Source organism: Grammomys surdaster, unplaced genomic scaffold (genome assembly GCF_004785775.1).
Source record: "Grammomys surdaster isolate TR1022 unplaced genomic scaffold, NIH_TR_1.0 130, whole genome shotgun sequence".
NCBI classification, from domain to species: Eukaryota; Metazoa; Chordata; class Mammalia; order Rodentia; family Muridae; genus Grammomys; species Grammomys surdaster.
The window spans coordinates 11,414,309-11,431,520 of NW_021604588.1; the positions used below are offsets into that span (position 1 = coordinate 11,414,309).

The following is a 17,212-nucleotide window of genomic DNA, read 5'->3' on the forward strand; positions in this document are numbered from 1 at the left end:
CAATACCCCCCTGTGGTGCTGGGCCACAGTGGGATTTTAGGAAGTCTATTTTCAAGTTGTTGGTCTGTTGAGGCTGTTCTCCATGTTAGAATCTTTAGGGGCGGTCATCAGCAGACACACAGTCCCCAGCAGGGTGAGCTTTCCTAAAAGTTCTGCTCACCACTTGCCTCTGTGAAGTCGGCTTCACAGGCTGGGGACTCCCTGGTGTCTGCTCTGTGGGGGGCTCAGAGTCTAAGCTCTGTACAGTTCCCTGTCGCAGGCTGGGCAGTGAGGAGGCACAGCCTCAGGATGGATGTTATCTATCAGATAACAGTCAAATCTGGGAATGCCCTTCTTGTGTTCAGAAACTCTCGATCTCAAGAAGATGCATTTGGACCAGAGCCAGGGTGGTGAAGTGCAAGCCCAGTCCTGTTCTTCCCCCCTGCTCATGGCCCTGGGTATAATCCTTAAGGTCCACTTCCCACCTGAAGCCTAGGCATCACCAGCTGGCACAAGGCAGAAGCCAGCGCTCATAGATGAAGCACAATGCTGCCTGTCAGAGATGCAGTTGGAATTACAATGCCCCAGCTAACATCAGTGTCAGCCCCAGAGGGGAAACAATGTGAGGACTGGCCAGCCTAAGAGGGATGTGTTCCAAGGTGGATCGTGATGGCCATCAACCCTGGTTCATTTACATCCACTAGGTTCCTTCCTATTTTCTGAATCAGAATCCAGACAAACTGTGTGCTTCTCTGTTGAAAAATCACCCACATGGCTTTGAGAAGCAGCCTGGGATTACACTTACAAAGTGCAGTGTCACGGGTACTTTTCACCAATGCCCTGCTACCCTGAGTGTGAATTTACTCTCACTTTTGCAGCATCTGACATCAAAGCCAGCTACCTGTATCCTTACACTCCAATGTGCACACAGGGAACCTGGGGCCTTATCAGATGCCTACTGATGGAAGGTCAAGGGTGGGGTATGGACTTCTGCATTTCTAAACACCTCCCAAGTGGGGGTTGGGTGGGAAGCTGTTCACGGACCACAGTTTGAGACGTGAAACCTTTCAGGTCCCAGCCCAGGGCGCCAAGAAAACGAGTTGTGATGTTTATTATGCTGTTGGTCACCAGAAGGCCAGTGAGCCTGGCCCTGTGCATGCCCCTACCCTTGGCAGTGTGCCATCCTGCTAATCTCTCCCTCCTTCCTAAGAGGATGAAGATGTGGTTCAAGCCGCATACTCTCCTGCTTTCCTCCATGGGGCCTCGGCCTCTCACGGTGTTCTATCCTCATCCTCCTCTGCTGTCCACTGTCAGGGCTCCCGACACTCAGTTCTGCCAGCATCCTTCTGTGGCTGTATCTGCACTGAAAGCTTGCACTGTCCTTTGCTCCTAGCTAACCTCGAAACTCCAAAATGCTTGTCTTGAACCCTGCTTCTCTACAAGCCAGAGTCCCATAAGACCAATAGATAACTTTTCAACTCATTTAAGTTGAAAAGACTAAAGACTTCCAACTCACAGGCTATAGCCTGACTCATGTGGAGGGCTTCTAGCCTAAGTCCTCGGTGACCTCTCTGTGCCAATATCTGATGCTCTGTCCATCTGGGAACAGAAAGCAAAGACCTAGCAGTGATCTACTTACGTTTTCTATTGCAGTGTGAAAAGCCATTTCAAATTTACTGCTTATTCAAAATTACAATATTAATATTTAGTTTGCTCAAAGATCTGGAGTTGAGGGGGTCTTAGCAAGTCTGCGATGTGTAGCTTAGCTGGGGTGACTTTGCTGGGGGTGGAAAACCTCTTCTCGTGGCGGTACTGTCTGCAGCAGGCAAGCGGGTGCTGGCTCTGACTTTGCTCCCCATGGCCTTCCACAGTATACAGCCTTAGCTCCCTCCAAGAGCAAACCCCTAGAGTCAGAAAGTGTGAGTGTCCAGTCCCAAAATGGAGCCCACAGCAAATCTGCTGCACTCTATTGTTCAGGGAGTCATAGGCTGCCCCTGAAGGGAAGCGTGAGGAGCCCTGTTTCTTTTTCTTGTTGCTGTGTATCCCAGGCTGACCTGGAACATTGATCTCTGTCCCCGAATGCTGGCTGGGACCATAGACAAGTGCCACCACCTGGGAAATAGTTTTCTTTATTTTCTCCTCTCACTTACCCTCCCTCCCTCCCTTCTTTTTTTCCTTCTTCCCTCCCTCCCTCCTTCTCCTCTCCTCCCTCCCTTTCTCTTTCTTTTGTGGTTATGGAGGGTCTTGTGAATGCTAACAAGTGTTCTACCACTAAGCTACTCCTTCAGCCAAATCTTGATTCTTTCTTCTTTCGGTTTTTTTTTTCTTTTTTCTTTTTCCAGACAATGTTTCAATGTGTAGCCCCCAGCTATCCTGGAACTCTTTCTCTCCGTAGACCAGGCTGGCCTTGAACTTTAGAGATCCGCCTGTCTCTGCCTCTCAAGTGCTGGGATTAAAGGTGTTCTCCACTCTTGCCACGCCTCAAACTTTGATTTTTGATGAGAATAGTTTCAAAGAATGGTGGGCCTATCATAACTTGCCAAGTCACCGTTGATGGCCCCGGCTTTCTTACCTAAAGCCAGGTCAGCCTTCTATGCTGATGAGACTAGCTGTCTTCCACCACGGCTTTAATCTGCTCATTCTGCCTGACCTCTTGTTGTCATAGTCTCTCGGGCTTAGACTCAACTCATGCTCATGTCAGCGGTGTAATCCTAGAGTTGCTTTAGAGGGAAGTACTGCTGGGGTGGCCGTAGGTAATCTTGCTGAAAGGGAGCCAAGCAGCAGGTCTGTCCTGCCTTCATGGACCTAGTATTCTGTTGTCCATGGGCCTTTGAGTTTTATCTGGTGTGTGTGTGTGTGTGTGTGTGTGTGTGTCCCTTTGGTCCTGTTGCTACACCCTGCCTGTTTCTCCAACCCTTGCCCACTTCCCACACATCCCCTCTTTTTCCGTTTCTTTTTCTTGGTGCTGCTTATCCTCCAGCCTCTGCTCAAGACAATGCCTCTGCTCCTGAGGGCTTGCTCCGTTCTCTCACCTTGTGTGGTATGTGTGGGGGAGGGGGCCCTTGTTACCCTGGTGGTTTCACATTTGTTCTGAGATTATTTATTTATTGTCATCTGACTCATCCAGAGGACAGAACTCTGAGAGAGCAGAACTATGCCACCATTGGTCTTCTCCCTTCTGGCAGGGAGCCCGGAGCCCTGCTGGGTGGTGTTAATGAATGCATGCCTGCCCTCTTGCCCCTTTCCAGGCAACAAGCCTGCTAGCCTTCACTGTCTCCTGTGCCTCTCCAAGCTTGGCTTTCCTAAGTTCACTCTGTCCTCTCCACAACTGACTTTACCTGTCTGATGTATGAGATGGACTAGCTGGCTCGTCTGGCAGCTGAAGAGTGCCTGGGGTCTGTCCCTCCCTCAGCACCTACACTTTAGCAGGAGTCTCACCCCTCCACCCAGGGTAGGAATTCTGGTTTCAGACACATGGTTTACAGAGACATTGGACTTGGAGGTGAGGGCAATGGCCCTCAAGCTATCTTGCATTGGCAACACTCAACTCTGTTCCCCTGCTGTCTTCTCCCTGCCTGCAGGGCCATGTTCCCAGCTCCCTTTGCCCTCAGAGCAGCCCCATGCCCAGGGCTCCAACTACTTACTACCTGTGGAAACGGCTTCCCTCTGAGATGCCCCCTCTTTGCCACCCACTGACCTTTGGGCCACTTCCTTGTCTTCTGCGCTGGTGAGTCAGGCATGCCACAGACATCTGACGCGCGGCAGGCACAGACACGATTTTAGACAGACACTTCCGGTTAGGACAGTCACCCAGGACACTGGAGAAGTATAAAGTGTGGCTTGGTGTCCCAGAGCTCGCTGTCCTTCACTTGCCCACCAGCTTGCAAATACGTGCCCTTCGAGGGAACACACTGTGAATGAGCTTTATCCTATGATGTGACCCGTTCCCAGTGTTACTGCTCCTTCCCGAGATGCTCTACTTCCTCTGGTCTCTCCTCTATCTTCAATCTCTTTCTTTCTAGAAGCTTATTTTCTGTAACCTGTAGGCTTCCCAAGCTGCTCCATCCTGTCTGATGGGGACTAGAGAAACCTTCTCCAGCATCTTTGTCTGGCTTCCACTCCCTCATCATACCCTGTCTGGTAAGCTCCCAGACACAGTAGGTTGGTTGCCTGTGAGCCTCCACCTCTTGGCTTTGCAGCTGGAACAGCTTGGCAGACCATTAGGGGTGGGGTGGGGACTTAAACGAATGTACCAGAAGGCACATTCTTTGACTGTGTCTTTGACACCCAGAGTCCAAAGATAGCTGTTATTGATACTGTCTTTCTTCGTTGTTGTCTATTAGAATTCACCCTGTGTCTGTGGTCATGTGGGATTGTGGGCTCTGAAGAGACAACCCCTGCCCCCTGCCTCTTTCTCTGATGCACACAAATTCAACACAGTGAATGCCATCCCTTGAGGGCTATATCCAATTTCACCCCCTCGATAACCTTTTCTGTTAAAATCCTTTTCCTGATTGCTCCCTCCCCCCATCTCTCTCTTCTCACACTCACTCCTAATACTCTATTAGGCTCCATTAGGGTACTGGTTGACACTGACATCTACCTGCTTCTTATTAGGGATTATGCCACAAGCCACTCAATCAACAAAGTCCTAATTAGTACCCAGCCAAGAGGCAGGTCTCTTGGGCACTGAGCCAGTGAGTGACACTTACTAGAATAGTTGGAAGCAGGGAGTCCTCTTAAAGAACACCAGCTGATAAAAGAAGGAGCCTATGCACTGAGACTCATGTCAACATTCGGATTATACTCAGGAAGGTAGACCAATAAGGACTGGCTGTGGGAAGGCGGGAGGTGGGGGGTGGAGGTGGGCTCCAGAGGCTATAGACTATGAACAAACCCTGAAAGTTCTGCTAGGCCTGGCACCGGTCTAGAGTTTTAGAAAACATGTATTGAGTTGACCTGAATTTATAGGTTCCTAAAGATCTATGTTGACCTGACAGTTCAACAAGTGTGGATAGATTTCTTTAAAAGCTTCCCTGTAGCTCTGGTTTCTCCATTCTTTGTCCCAAGCTGAGCACAGGGCTGCTCTATCTAGGAAGGAGGACAAACCTACGTGCCCATAGGAATTGCCACCTTCTCCTTAGAGACATGCTCACTCTCCTCACCAGAAAGTGTCTGCCGGACCCAGGCTGAGTCCCTTCTGGCCTTCAGCATCTCCTCCCTAAACAAGGATATGTGGTTTGTCTGAGCAAATGGATTTTTCTAAGTGGCCATGTTCCTGCCAGTTTCCCCAGGGCTCCCATAATGTGCTATGAGCGCCTCAGGCAGCCAGCTCCACGAAGCATTTCATTATCTTCCTGGGATGTATTACTTTCTGTTTTTGCTCTCAGGAGACAGCTTGTTATCTTCTTAACAAACCTTAATTATTTACAAGCAATCATTGAGGCCTCAAGCTGGGTCTCCACACCCTAGCTCCGCAGGGGGCTTAAATGACCCCTCTCATTACTACTTAGGGCTTCTTGCTGGCCAGGCTTCCCTTCTTCTGTAAGGGTTCACTGAGTCCTTTATTTTATATTCAGGCAGTTTCTTTTCCTTTAAATATATGCCTTTTTAATTTCTATTAATATCCATTTCAAAAACCCTGAATGGTAGCGTGAATTGACATTGTGTAAGGCTAAAGGTCCCACCCTGGCCAGTGGCTTTTTGCATGGTGGGCAAGATCTACCGCCGGGGTATGTCCCTAGTCATATGTGGGGACACCAAGTGTCTTGAATTACCCACCTACCCTTCTTATGTGAAAATTATCTCTGACTCTGCCAGGCTGTCAAAGAACACCTATCAGAGCTTTGCTGGTGCCTTGGGGGCCTTGGCTGAGCCCTGGGGATCTGAAGTGAAGGCAATCCCAGACAGTGGGGAATTCTTACAGTGCTTGTAAACTCCAGGCTGCTTTGGCAGCCTTCCTGTGTACCTCCTGAGAACTACAGGTACTCGCCTGTAGCAGGTAACACAAAAGGCAACATCTGCTTGGGAGACTTAAAATGGTGGCTGTTTCCAAACAAGCTGCTATGACACAGGAAGATTTTTGTGATCCAACCCCCACTTGCAGATAAAAACACTTTCTTTTTCCTGTCAATTTGGATGCCCCCAGGGGTTAACACATCAATGTATCATTAGTTCTAAAACCCTAGAACAACTGTGTTAGCCTCTGTCAGTGTAACAAAACAGCTGGGAAAAAACCCTACTTAAAGGGAAGGAAAAATTTATTTTGGTTCAAGGTTTTTAATCCATTGCCTCTGGGCTCAAAATAAGGCAGAGGGTGGGTACTCACACAGCAAAGTGGCTGACATCAAATTAGATGACAGGATGGAGGAAAGGAGAAAAGGAGGGAAGAAAAGAAGAAACAGGGCAAGAGGGACAAGCTATCATCTTCAGAAACATGGCCTCAAGGACACACACTCCCACCTTCAACATTTCCTGCCATCTCCCAGTAGCCCATCAAATGATGGCCCTATCAATACAGTAATCAGTCCATCAATGAGGTCAGAGCCCTCCTGTCCAATATCTTCCCCAAGGTCTCACCTCTGAGCACGGCTGCATTGGACACCAAGCTTTCAATGTGCGAGTCTATGGGGGACATTTCAAATCTGACCAATGAGAGCAACTTTCTGTACCAGGGAGGAGCTTTCCTTGAGCTTTGAGGGGGGAAAGGCAAGCAGAAGAGTAAGGAGGGAAGGAAGCAAACTTCTGGAAGCAGGAATCGGTGAGGAGCTGTGGCTTTGTGGGAATTGAAAGGGTGATATTAATGTCAAGGAGGGGTTGAGGCTTCTAGAAATGACTTCTTTCCCCATATTCTAGTCAAGGGTTAGATGTCTTACCTGCCTTTTTTTGTTTAATTCCTTAGCAGGGATACAAAGACCCATAGAGATAAAAGATTGAAGAACCAATAAGTGTAAGATCAACAGGAAGGACAGAAAGGGACAGGGCTTATTAAGTTATGACGAAGCCAGTCAGGTATTTTATTGCTGTTATGTCAGAATGGGAGAACTCTGACTGTATCAGCAGAAAGGATTGAAGTTGGTTAGGATGGATGCCCAAATGTCCCGAAACACAGGAGAGCATCCCATCACGGAACATGTAAGCACGCCCCAGGGCACACAGTCAGTCTTTCAAAACCCCTCTCAGGACTCAGCTAACATCCGAATTGTTCTGCGCACTAGTCAATGGGTTTCGGTTTTTTTTTTTTATTCTTTGTGAGCCTTCCTTCATTTCTCTCTTGCCTCATAAATCTATTAGCACACCATGATTTTAACTCGCTGTTAGAGTGATTGCTAAAACGCATCCATTCTTTAGCGGTTACTCCTGCTTTCTGTTGGCTAACCTGTGAGGGTGAGTGGTTGTCTCTCCTGATTAACTTCTAACTAAGATGCATCTCAACAGCAGAATATGAGACGACAAAGTACAAGTGGCTCAATAAGGGGAAGGATATATAATGGTGACGATCACTCAGGGAGTTCTGGCTCTGAGTTGGGAGCCATTAAACAAAGGTCACATCACTTACTGCTCACAAGACCTGCTTTTCAGCTGAGGGCTCCGGTGCAGGCAGCTCTGGTAAACCACTTGGAGTTTCACACTGGGTGGATGATGGAGTTCTAACTGAGGCATTATTACAATAAGGCATTTGGGATCTGTGCATTTAAGCCTCCGCCTGCTGCTTCCTAGAGTGGACCCAGTGAGCTGTGCTGTGGGAGCAGTAGTGAATGAACAGGAGGAATCACAGCGGTGTTTCTGACTTTAAAAGAGGGAGTCGGGAGAGGAAAGGGGCAGGTAGAGGGAATGTTTTCTCTTGCTGGGGAGGGGGTGCATGGAGCCCCTGATCTAGCCAGGGTAGCCCTTTCTGATTGCCAGGCTTCAGCTCTGATAAGGATGTGGAATACCTACCTCAGAGGTGTAGGGTGTTCTCCAACAGCAGGCTTGGTTCCCAGGCACTCTCCAGGCCTGGTTCTTCTCCTATAAAAATCTCAACTACTTCTGCTGGGAAGTAGTCTACTTGGAGTTTGATTAAGAGGATTGCAAGGCAGCAGAGAGATGGCTTAGCTGTTAAGAATGCTGTCTGCTAAGAAAAATCAGAGAGAGAAAGAGACAGATGAATGCTAGTACAAGAATTGGTTTGCAGCCTCTCCAAGGTTGTCAACCCTATTTCCTTCCATCTTGGGACCATTATTTGGGTTCTTTTTGCTTTTTTCTGCTGGTTCCTGGCCTTCAAATAGGTGGACTAACTCTGTGAAACAACAGATAAATAATTTGGTAGCAAAACCCACTCAGATACATTATCATAAGTTAGCTGTGGAGGACCACGAGACTCAAGATGAGGTTGTTACTTTATACAGGGTGTTCCCAAAACTCATCTCCACCCAACCTAAAAGAGGGTATTTCCACCCCTAGAACAGGCAGAGAGGGGCCACCCAGAACCCCCTCTGACAGGCGATCTGAATTCTTGCTTAGGCTGGGAGGCTAAGCACTGCAAGGGAATATAAATATAAGATAAAAATATCTCTCTGGGTTCTGAGGGACAAGCCTGACTGCATAGGGGTTGATGTCAAAAGTATCCCCTCTCCAGGAAAAAGACATCGGGACGGGTATGGCCCTCATGCCTCACTGGACAACGACAGGGGGATGGGAGCCATTACAAGGTCCCCTTCAAATACTGGAGATCAGGCCTCTATCCCCGCCTTCACAAGTTTAGAATCGCCACAGCCCTTCTATACTTAGAGAAGGGAGGAGATGTCAGGGGCAGCCCTGCTTACACACTGTAGGCCTAAAATCAGCCATAGGCCTAAAATCAGCAATAGGCCTGTCATACATGTATACTAACACCAAGTCTTGGGTCTCAGTGGAAAAACATTGAGACAGATGGCTATAAGCTAATGTCAACAGGCAGCTTTTGTGGAAATTTATCAGCCTGAGTAGTCATAGACCTTGTAAATAGGTAGCCTTGGCAGACAATACCAACTTAGATAAGGACAAGCGAGTCATAGGCAGAGTCATAGTGACTTGTCCCCTGAACCTTCACCCAGCCGATACCCGGTTCTGAAGATATCTGTATTCCCCCTCAACACCCACACTCCAGTGTCATTCCCTTCCCCACATCCTGCCTTTCTGTGTTTATAACCCCTGTGTGAATTAATTACGATTTGAGAAAAAAAATTTATAAAATTAGATACTTTCTGTAAACTATAGATTAGACATTGTATAGCTGTCAGCCCAAGAACGCTTTCTTTTGTATTTCTCAATGCTGTCTCTTTGTAAGTCTTTGCATTTTCTTTTAATTGTTCACATTTTCCAAAAAGCCAATATATTATTCCAATTGAATAGAAATCAAATATTGTTAAAGATCCAATATATATTTAGATAGTACAATTGATTTATCAAGACAACTGTATCTAATGTAACTTTTAAGAAATATAGACCAGCATGCTCTCCATAAAGGAATAAAAACAACAAAAAAAATAAGAATGCTGCCTGCTCTCCCACAGGACTTGAGTTCAAATCCTACCACCCACATAGGGTGGTTCACAATGGCCTATAATGCTAGCTTCAGGGGATCCAACACCTAGTCTATGTGGGCATGTATTCTTGTGCACAGTACCCCTGTGACACACAGAAAGAACTAAGAACATGTAGGAGCTTAGTCTGTGTCCATAAACCCTGTCCCAGTAAGAAGAAGGCTCCATGCATTTTTATCTTACCTTGGTAGACATACATTAAATACTTGACCAGGGACTGAAGAAAGGATGTAAGAGTTTCATTTACAAGGAAAGGGGTAGAAGACATGGACTCTGTTGGCAGTCAGGACAAACACCATCCCTGCCATCTCTGGCCCAGTGGACAATGTGATCCTTGCGCTGACCCTTGGGTAGCTGCTCTGGACTGTCAACTATGTCTACATAGAACACATTGCTTAACCCCTCCAAGGTACATGTTAAGACGTGTGAAGACTGAGCCTCAATTTTGTAGTCTGAAAACTAGGGCTAACATCAAGGAGAGAATGGGAATACGTGGAAAAAGACCCGCGCCATTGAGTTGTCGTTAATGTAAGAGAGGCCGATAGGAATTGGGGATTACCAACTCCGTGTATTGGCTTGCTCTCCTCTCCCTGATCGATGGCCTTCTATCTGGTACCTGTTCCTTAGTCATGAGTGAGTGGGTAACTGAATTCGGAAGGAATGGCTTGATGAGTTGGTTCTCTTTGATTTGGTGGCGAGAAGGGACTGCACTACCTGAACTCCACCAGTGGCAGCCATTGTAACAGGCCACTCATGTATGACAGGAAAGAATATTTATTCAGGCCACGGAGAGGCCGGAGAATGGTCACCTTGAGGACAAGGCTCCAGGGAAATGGGTCTAGGCAAGAGGTGAGGTGAAGATCAGTGCAGCTGCCATGACTATGAAGAGGCATCCAGGGAACAGCATACAGTCATGCTCTCTGAACAGGATATAAGCTGCAGCTGGGACCTCGTGGATGGAATCAGAGGCCCTTTCCAGAAACCAGCCTCCTGGAGAAGGATACCTTGCTAGTAATGACAATAAATGTTTTCTGATTAGCGAAGCTGGTGGAGAGACTTCTGGTGACATGGAGTAGCATTTGGTGACCCATGGCCATGTAGGAGAAAGCCCAGGAGCAGGCTTCTGATGCCCAGGAAGACCGTATTTGGATGACTTCAGAGTGGCATCTGGCACTAGGGCACTGGTGTTGCCTGCTCCAACTATCTCAGGAATTTACAAATGCTGAGGAGAAGTGTGGCTTTTGGAAGCTGATTTTTTTATTCCCTCCCCCAGTACCTATGTCTCTGATTTCACAAAGAAGCCCCAGGAGCTCTGGTCACTCAGCTTCCTTGCTGGGCAGTGCCCACTCTGTAAAGGCAGTTGGCTTTCACTGCACATCAGAGCACACATAGCTCCATTCCTAGGAATTTGCATTTTCAAAAGAATCTTGTGTTCTTGTTTTATTTCTGTTACTCTAACTGATAGCCTGACAAAAAAACAACAAAGGAAGGGCTACAGTACCAAGTTCCATCTCATCATTTTGGAGAAGTCTCTGTGTAGCCCTGGCTGTCCTGGAACTCACTCTGTAGACCAGGCTGGCCTCGAACTCAGAAATCTGCCTGCCTCTGCCTCCCAAGTGCTGGGATTAAAGGCGTGCGCCACCACTGCCCGGCTATCCATTAACATTTGTTAAGTAAGTAAATATATAAATCATGGTTACAACAGAAAGACATTTACCAAAAGCTTTCTGTGCTTGGTATGAAGTAAAACTTCATCTCCCCAGTAACTGGGGCTTAGAGCAGTCTGCACAGCTGACGGTCGGACAGCTGAGATTGAGAGCGGGGTAGCCACCAAAGGCAGGTAACTTCTTCAGGACGACAGCGGACCAAGGCACTTGACTTCCTCCCTGTCCTGGTCTTCGAGACTGCTGCTAGCGTGCCCTGACATGGTGGCTGCTGTGGAAACCTTCACGTGGCCACAGAACTCCTCTGAGCATTCCTGCAATGGTCCGAAGACAGAGCGTGGGTGTGTGCGCGCACGCCATTTATTTTCTTCTTTCTTTCCAGTCTGGGTGGCAGCTGATGCTCTTACTGTGGAAACTACACAGGACGTTCTTCGGGCTGCCCGAGGAGGGAGTGTCACCCTCCCATGCACCTACAGCACCTCTGTTTCAGACCGAGAGGGATTCATTCAGTGGTCTAAGCTCCTCAGAAGTCAAACGGTAAGACTCCAGGGTGAATGGGACATCATGGCTCATGATCGTCTCCTGACTCTGATCTCTTGACAGGCATAAACTTAAAACTTTCTCTGCGTCACTTCCTCTTTCCTCTCTCCAGGTTGAGGTTCAAACCCAGGGCCTTGTGATCTGATCTTGCATTCTAGTGCTGAGCTGTGGACTCCATATCTTATTTTAAAAAATATTTTATGAAAACATATATATGCATATGTATAGACATACACATCATTGCATATACATCATTGGTTTGTTTCCTATATTTTGTTGCCACAATAAACACAAAGATTATTATATATGATATATATGTGTGTGTGTGTGTGTGTGTGTATATATATATATATATGATAGATTATTAAAACTGGAACCTACTTGCCTAACATTCACAAGGTCCTGAAATGAATGAATGAATGAATGAAACTTCTTGGTTAATTTCATTAGATATCTTACCAGTCTTCATTTTTACCTAAATTAGATAATGTTCACCGCTTTCTCAGCGTATGCTCAAACTGTCTGATAACCAGTGATTTGATAAGTGAAAAATGTATCTCATTAGGGATCAAAAGCACATCTGTGTAACTATTCATGGAGCCTCCATCTGTACATTTAAGTCAGGACTTCTTTTAAAATGCTAACATGCTCCACAGAGGTGGTAGAGGGCCTGCATACTGGGAGGAGGGGCAGGGGGCGGGGTCTCAGGGCAGGGGGTGGGGTCTCAGGGCAGGGGGCGGGTAGGGGTGGGGTAATAGCCAAAAAGAGCTCCAGTTTGATTCCAGCACCCACATCCCCCAAAATTCTTTTTAAAATAAAATTGATTTATTCTAATGAATTTACAAACAAAGCCATCACATGGCTAGTTTAAATCCCCGTCTCAAACTCTTCACATCTCAGTGAACTTGTATACAGTTAACATGGTCATACAGAAGCCATGAACTTGGCTTAAGGTCTTACACTTTAACTATCAGTTACATTTGTATTTTTTAAAATTATCTTAGTTAGGATTCTATTGCTCTGATAAAACACCATTACCAAAAAGAAATTTTAGAGAGGAAAGGTTTATCTTGTTTACACTTCTGCACTGCAGGCCATTGTCAAAGGAAGTCAGGGCAGTGACTTCAGACAGGAACCTGGGTGCAGGGACTGAAGGGGAGGCTGTGGAGAGCTGCTTGCTGTTTGCTCTCCTGGCTTGCTCAGCCTGCTTTCTTACAGCACTGAGGACTAGCAGCCCCGGGTTGAGATCACATACAGTGAGGGCCTTCCTGCACTGATCATCAGTCAAGAAAATGCATTACAGAGTTGCCTGGAGGCAAATCTTATGGAGGCCTTTTCTCAGTTGAGAGCCCCTCTTCCCAAGGACGCTAGCTTGTGTCAAGTTGACATAAAACTGACTAGTGCATTTACCCACCACAGATAAAAAAAAATATGATAGAGTTGAAACTAGGAAAAGCAATAGCTCTGTATTCTCTTGGTACTGCGACTCGCCCTTGGTCTTCTTTCTGTTGTATAACCTTTAGGAAAAGAAACTCTTAATAACATATCTGCCAGAGAGAATCATCAGATCCCTGGCCCTACAGAGAGAAAGAGGCTTTTAGCCTTTTCTCTGACAGAGAATCGTAGGACACCTGCCTCCTGGGTGACAGTTCTGACAAAGGACTCAGTCTTATCTTTATGTACTGAGGGCCCTATAGACGCCCATCCTGTCTGCTACCAGAGGGAAAGGCACAAACTCCTCACTGCTGTCTTGAGCATCAGCCTGCAGGAACTGAAGGGCCCTGCACCTCCCTCCAGATGCAAGCCAGGTGTATCATCTTCCCATGACTTTGCAGAGTGCCCACAGAAACTCTACAGTTATTTATTGACTGGTGGGTACTCTACTTCCAAAAGGATCTGAGGCAGCATCCTTGAGACCAAAAACAAATGCAGAGAAAGGCATTGTTTTCTGTGAGTCCTAGGAGGTGGTGTGGTCAGGAAGAGACAGAGACCCAGGAACAATCTTAGGATATCTTTGATAAGAGGGTATTATAGGGTGGGAAACCCAGGAAGAGCCAGCCAAGGATCAGGAAAGAGCTGGGCATCCATGGACTGTTTCTAGGCCTAGACACCACCTCAGTGCCTGCCTTGTCTTCTTGAATCAGCTAGGCATTCTCAGTGGGTTGTCCACTCTATCAGGGCTATCGGGTGTGCTTGGACAGCTTGTGTAAGGCATCTGGGCTCCAATAGCTGTGTCATATGCCCTAACTTAGACCATGTCTGTTGGAAAACTGGAATGCCTTGTTCTAACTGAAAAGGTCTTCGGTAATTTCTTACCCCAATAAGCCCACATTAAAAAGAAAACCATAACCAGTTATTATATTTATAAGCTATATGCCTAGATTGGGCAGATCTATCACTATACTAATTAATTCCCCAGCTATGAGACCCCTTGCTACTTGCAGCTTCTCCAGACCATGTGGTTCTGCTCCATCCTCATTTCGCCTCCTCTTCTTCTTCTTCTTCTTCTTCTTCTTCTTCTTCTTCTTCTTCTTCTTCTTCTTCTTCTTCTTCTTCTCTCTCTCTCTCTCTCTTTCTCTCTCCTCCCCCTCTCTGAGACCACCCATCCCACTTTTCCCTTCCACTGCCCAATGACAGGCTCCAGCCTCTATTTGATCAGTTAGAATGGGGAGAAGGTTCAGTGAGATCCCCTGAATATGTGATCTTATGGGGCAGCCCTTCTTGAGGAAGCAGAATTAACATCAAAATACAAACAGCACCAGAGCAGCCCACACCAGACAGGCTCTGCAAGCGCAGGACTCAGACCTGCCACAACATCTCCATGTTCTCTGCCCGGTTCACCTATTTTCTCTAACACTCTTGAAATGACCACCATTTCCCACTAGCAACTACTTCTCCTTCTCAGAGCCCTTCTTGGCTTTTGGGGTCGCTGGCTTGGCTTTCTCCCTTGTCTCCCTGACCTTCACTGGATCCTTTGAACAACTTGTGTACTTGGCGTTTGCTTTGAGCCATGTGTGACCCACATCTCAGTGAACACCTGTATGCCACTGGCTTCCAAACTTTCATCCCCAGATATATTGCCAGCTGAAAGTTTCTTCTTGGTTCTGTCTTCAAAAGATAGAATTTAGCCAAGTGACACCTACAGCTACAACAGAAGTTAATTTACCCAGGCAAAGCATACATCCCAACGAGAGACTGAAGGGGTTTTTCCTGAATGTCAAGGGGGTAGCCACCCACAGGTTCTGTATATAGAAATACAGCAGTTTAATGAATATTTATGAAGTGGGCCACCTGTTCATTGGGACAATGTGGCCCCCTTTCCCTCTTAAACCACGGTGGACTAGATTTTGCTTTTAGGATATTTTTTCTTATGGTCTTCTTGAAAAACCCACATAGTGGGGGAGGGGTCAAGGCCACCATGAAAATAATACGATAAGAAAGCTGGGGCTTTGGAGGACCCACCCCTTTATAGGTGTTCGTGGATGACAGTGTGAAAGCTCTCTAGCGCCTTCATCTCTGATACAGCAGGAAGAGCTAACTGCATCTCCCAGTGTGTTTAACCACAAAGAGGCAGCCTAACAGTGGGAGACATGGCTACCATGAGATCACGTGATTTCCTTGCTCTCTCTTGCCTAACTCCTTGCCTGTCCTGTGTCAGTGAGACTCAGCTGTCCCATCCGGCCATGCTGAATTCCTCCTCCTGGGTGTCCCACGGAATCCCTCGTGTAAACAGAACACTCACTTTTTGTTTAAAGCACTCTCCTCGTGTGTTGGGAAGGAAACCATCAAACCATCAAATCTAAACCCTAAATCTGGGATTAACAGCTCTCTAGTTCTGCATCTTGGTCCCACACCCCAATTTTGTGTGTCCTCTATCTTCTCACCCCTCCAACTCATTTCACTCTCTCTGTGTTGCCACAACCTGATTTGACAACAATTATGGTTTTTCTTTTTCTTTTAAGATTTTATTTAATTATTTATTAGAGTGGGTATGTAGAAGTCAGATGGCAGCTTTGTGGGCATTGGTTCCCTCTTTCCTGGGACTTGAACTCAGATTGTCAGGTTTGGTGGCAAGTGTCTTTACCCACTGAGCTGTTTCTCCAGCCCCTCCTGGTTACTGAACTTGACCTTTTTCATTTGTGCTCTGGAGAAAGAACTAACCCCCCAAAATACAGAATTCTGAAGTCAGGGATACTGCTGGGCAGTAGAGCTCTTGCCGAGCATATGGAAGGACCAAGGGTCACTCCACATCCACACTGGAAACCAAACCAAACCAAGCATCAACAAAAAGCTAACATACGTTATTGTCTTGAAGATAAACTGTGAACTACTTAGTGTTACACAGTGTCTCGGATGTGACTCGGTAGAATCTGCAGTGTTCAGGCTCTGAGCCAGAATCCCCGGGACCATCTCAGCCCTGCTAGTCACTTAAACATCTCCACCTGGGGGGCATACTTAATCTGCTTTGTGATGTCTCTGTTTCCTCCCGTGTAAGATGTGATCATAAGGTCTACTGCATAGGAGTGTGTTGGTTAAATGAGATAATAGATACTCAGTACTTGGAACAGTATATAGCACAATAATCATAAGTAGCAGTTATGGTCTTATTGCCCAGGCTCAGCTATTGCTAATCTGTCACTCACACTGTGCCCCTTGGGGTTGACATTGTTGCTTTCTGCTCTTTGGTTTTTTTTTTCCCCTTTGCCTCCAATGTCTAACATATTACACAGCCTTCTAGCTGTTTACCTTGTCAATTCACAGCTGCTTTTCAAGATTCAAGGCAGCTATCACCCTTTGGGGGACTCCTCCCCCAAGTGGCCAGTCTATGTTGTAATCAGGAGATACCCTGGTTGGTTGGTTTTCAAACTCATTTTTGAGGGAAGAACTCATGGGTTGTATGTATGCCGAGGACATGGTAGACTGTCATACTGGCTAGTCACGGTAGACACCACGCCAGGCCGATCACAACGGCTCTGCACGTATTGTCAGCACTAGCTCTCACCACAGTCCTAGGAGATGTGTTGTAATCAACATCTCTGTTTTGTAGTTGAGAGTCTCAGAACAGTCAGCTGTGTTGCTCAAGGACAGTCAGCTAGCGGCAGGGTGAGGATTTGGCTGAGGCAGCCTGGTCTGTGTCTGTGTTCTAAGCCACTAATGTGTTGCTTCGTCAACACCGACGAATAAATAAATAAACAAATTCCAAGGGCAATAGTCAAAATCAAGTGAGCTTGGAACTCAGTGGTTACCTAGCATGGTACGTGGTTTACAGTGGTTGCTCTGTGTTGGATGGAGGAAGGAACAGATGAGAATAAACTGTGAGCTGAGAGGGAACCAAGGAGAGAGCCTGGTTACGAGCGTGAGTGTTGGGATCTGAGCAGCCTCGTTTATACACTGGTATACACACCCCAGGGTGTGTGCTTCTGTGCTGTTTTCTGTTTTGCCTTTGAGTCGAGGTGGCGTGTATCC

General features: G+C 46.8%; 1 protein-coding gene across 1 annotated transcript in view; it reads left to right on the top strand.

Annotated features, from left to right (window-relative positions):
• Positions 1–17,212, top strand: part of Gpa33 (glycoprotein A33) — a 35,048-nt gene that overhangs the window by 4,737 nt on the left and 13,099 nt on the right. The window contains exon 2 of the mRNA XM_028761389.1: positions 11,589–11,743. Coding sequence (XP_028617222.1) covers positions 11,589–11,743 — 155 coding nt within the window. The remainder of the gene's footprint in view (positions 1–11,588; positions 11,744–17,212) is intronic.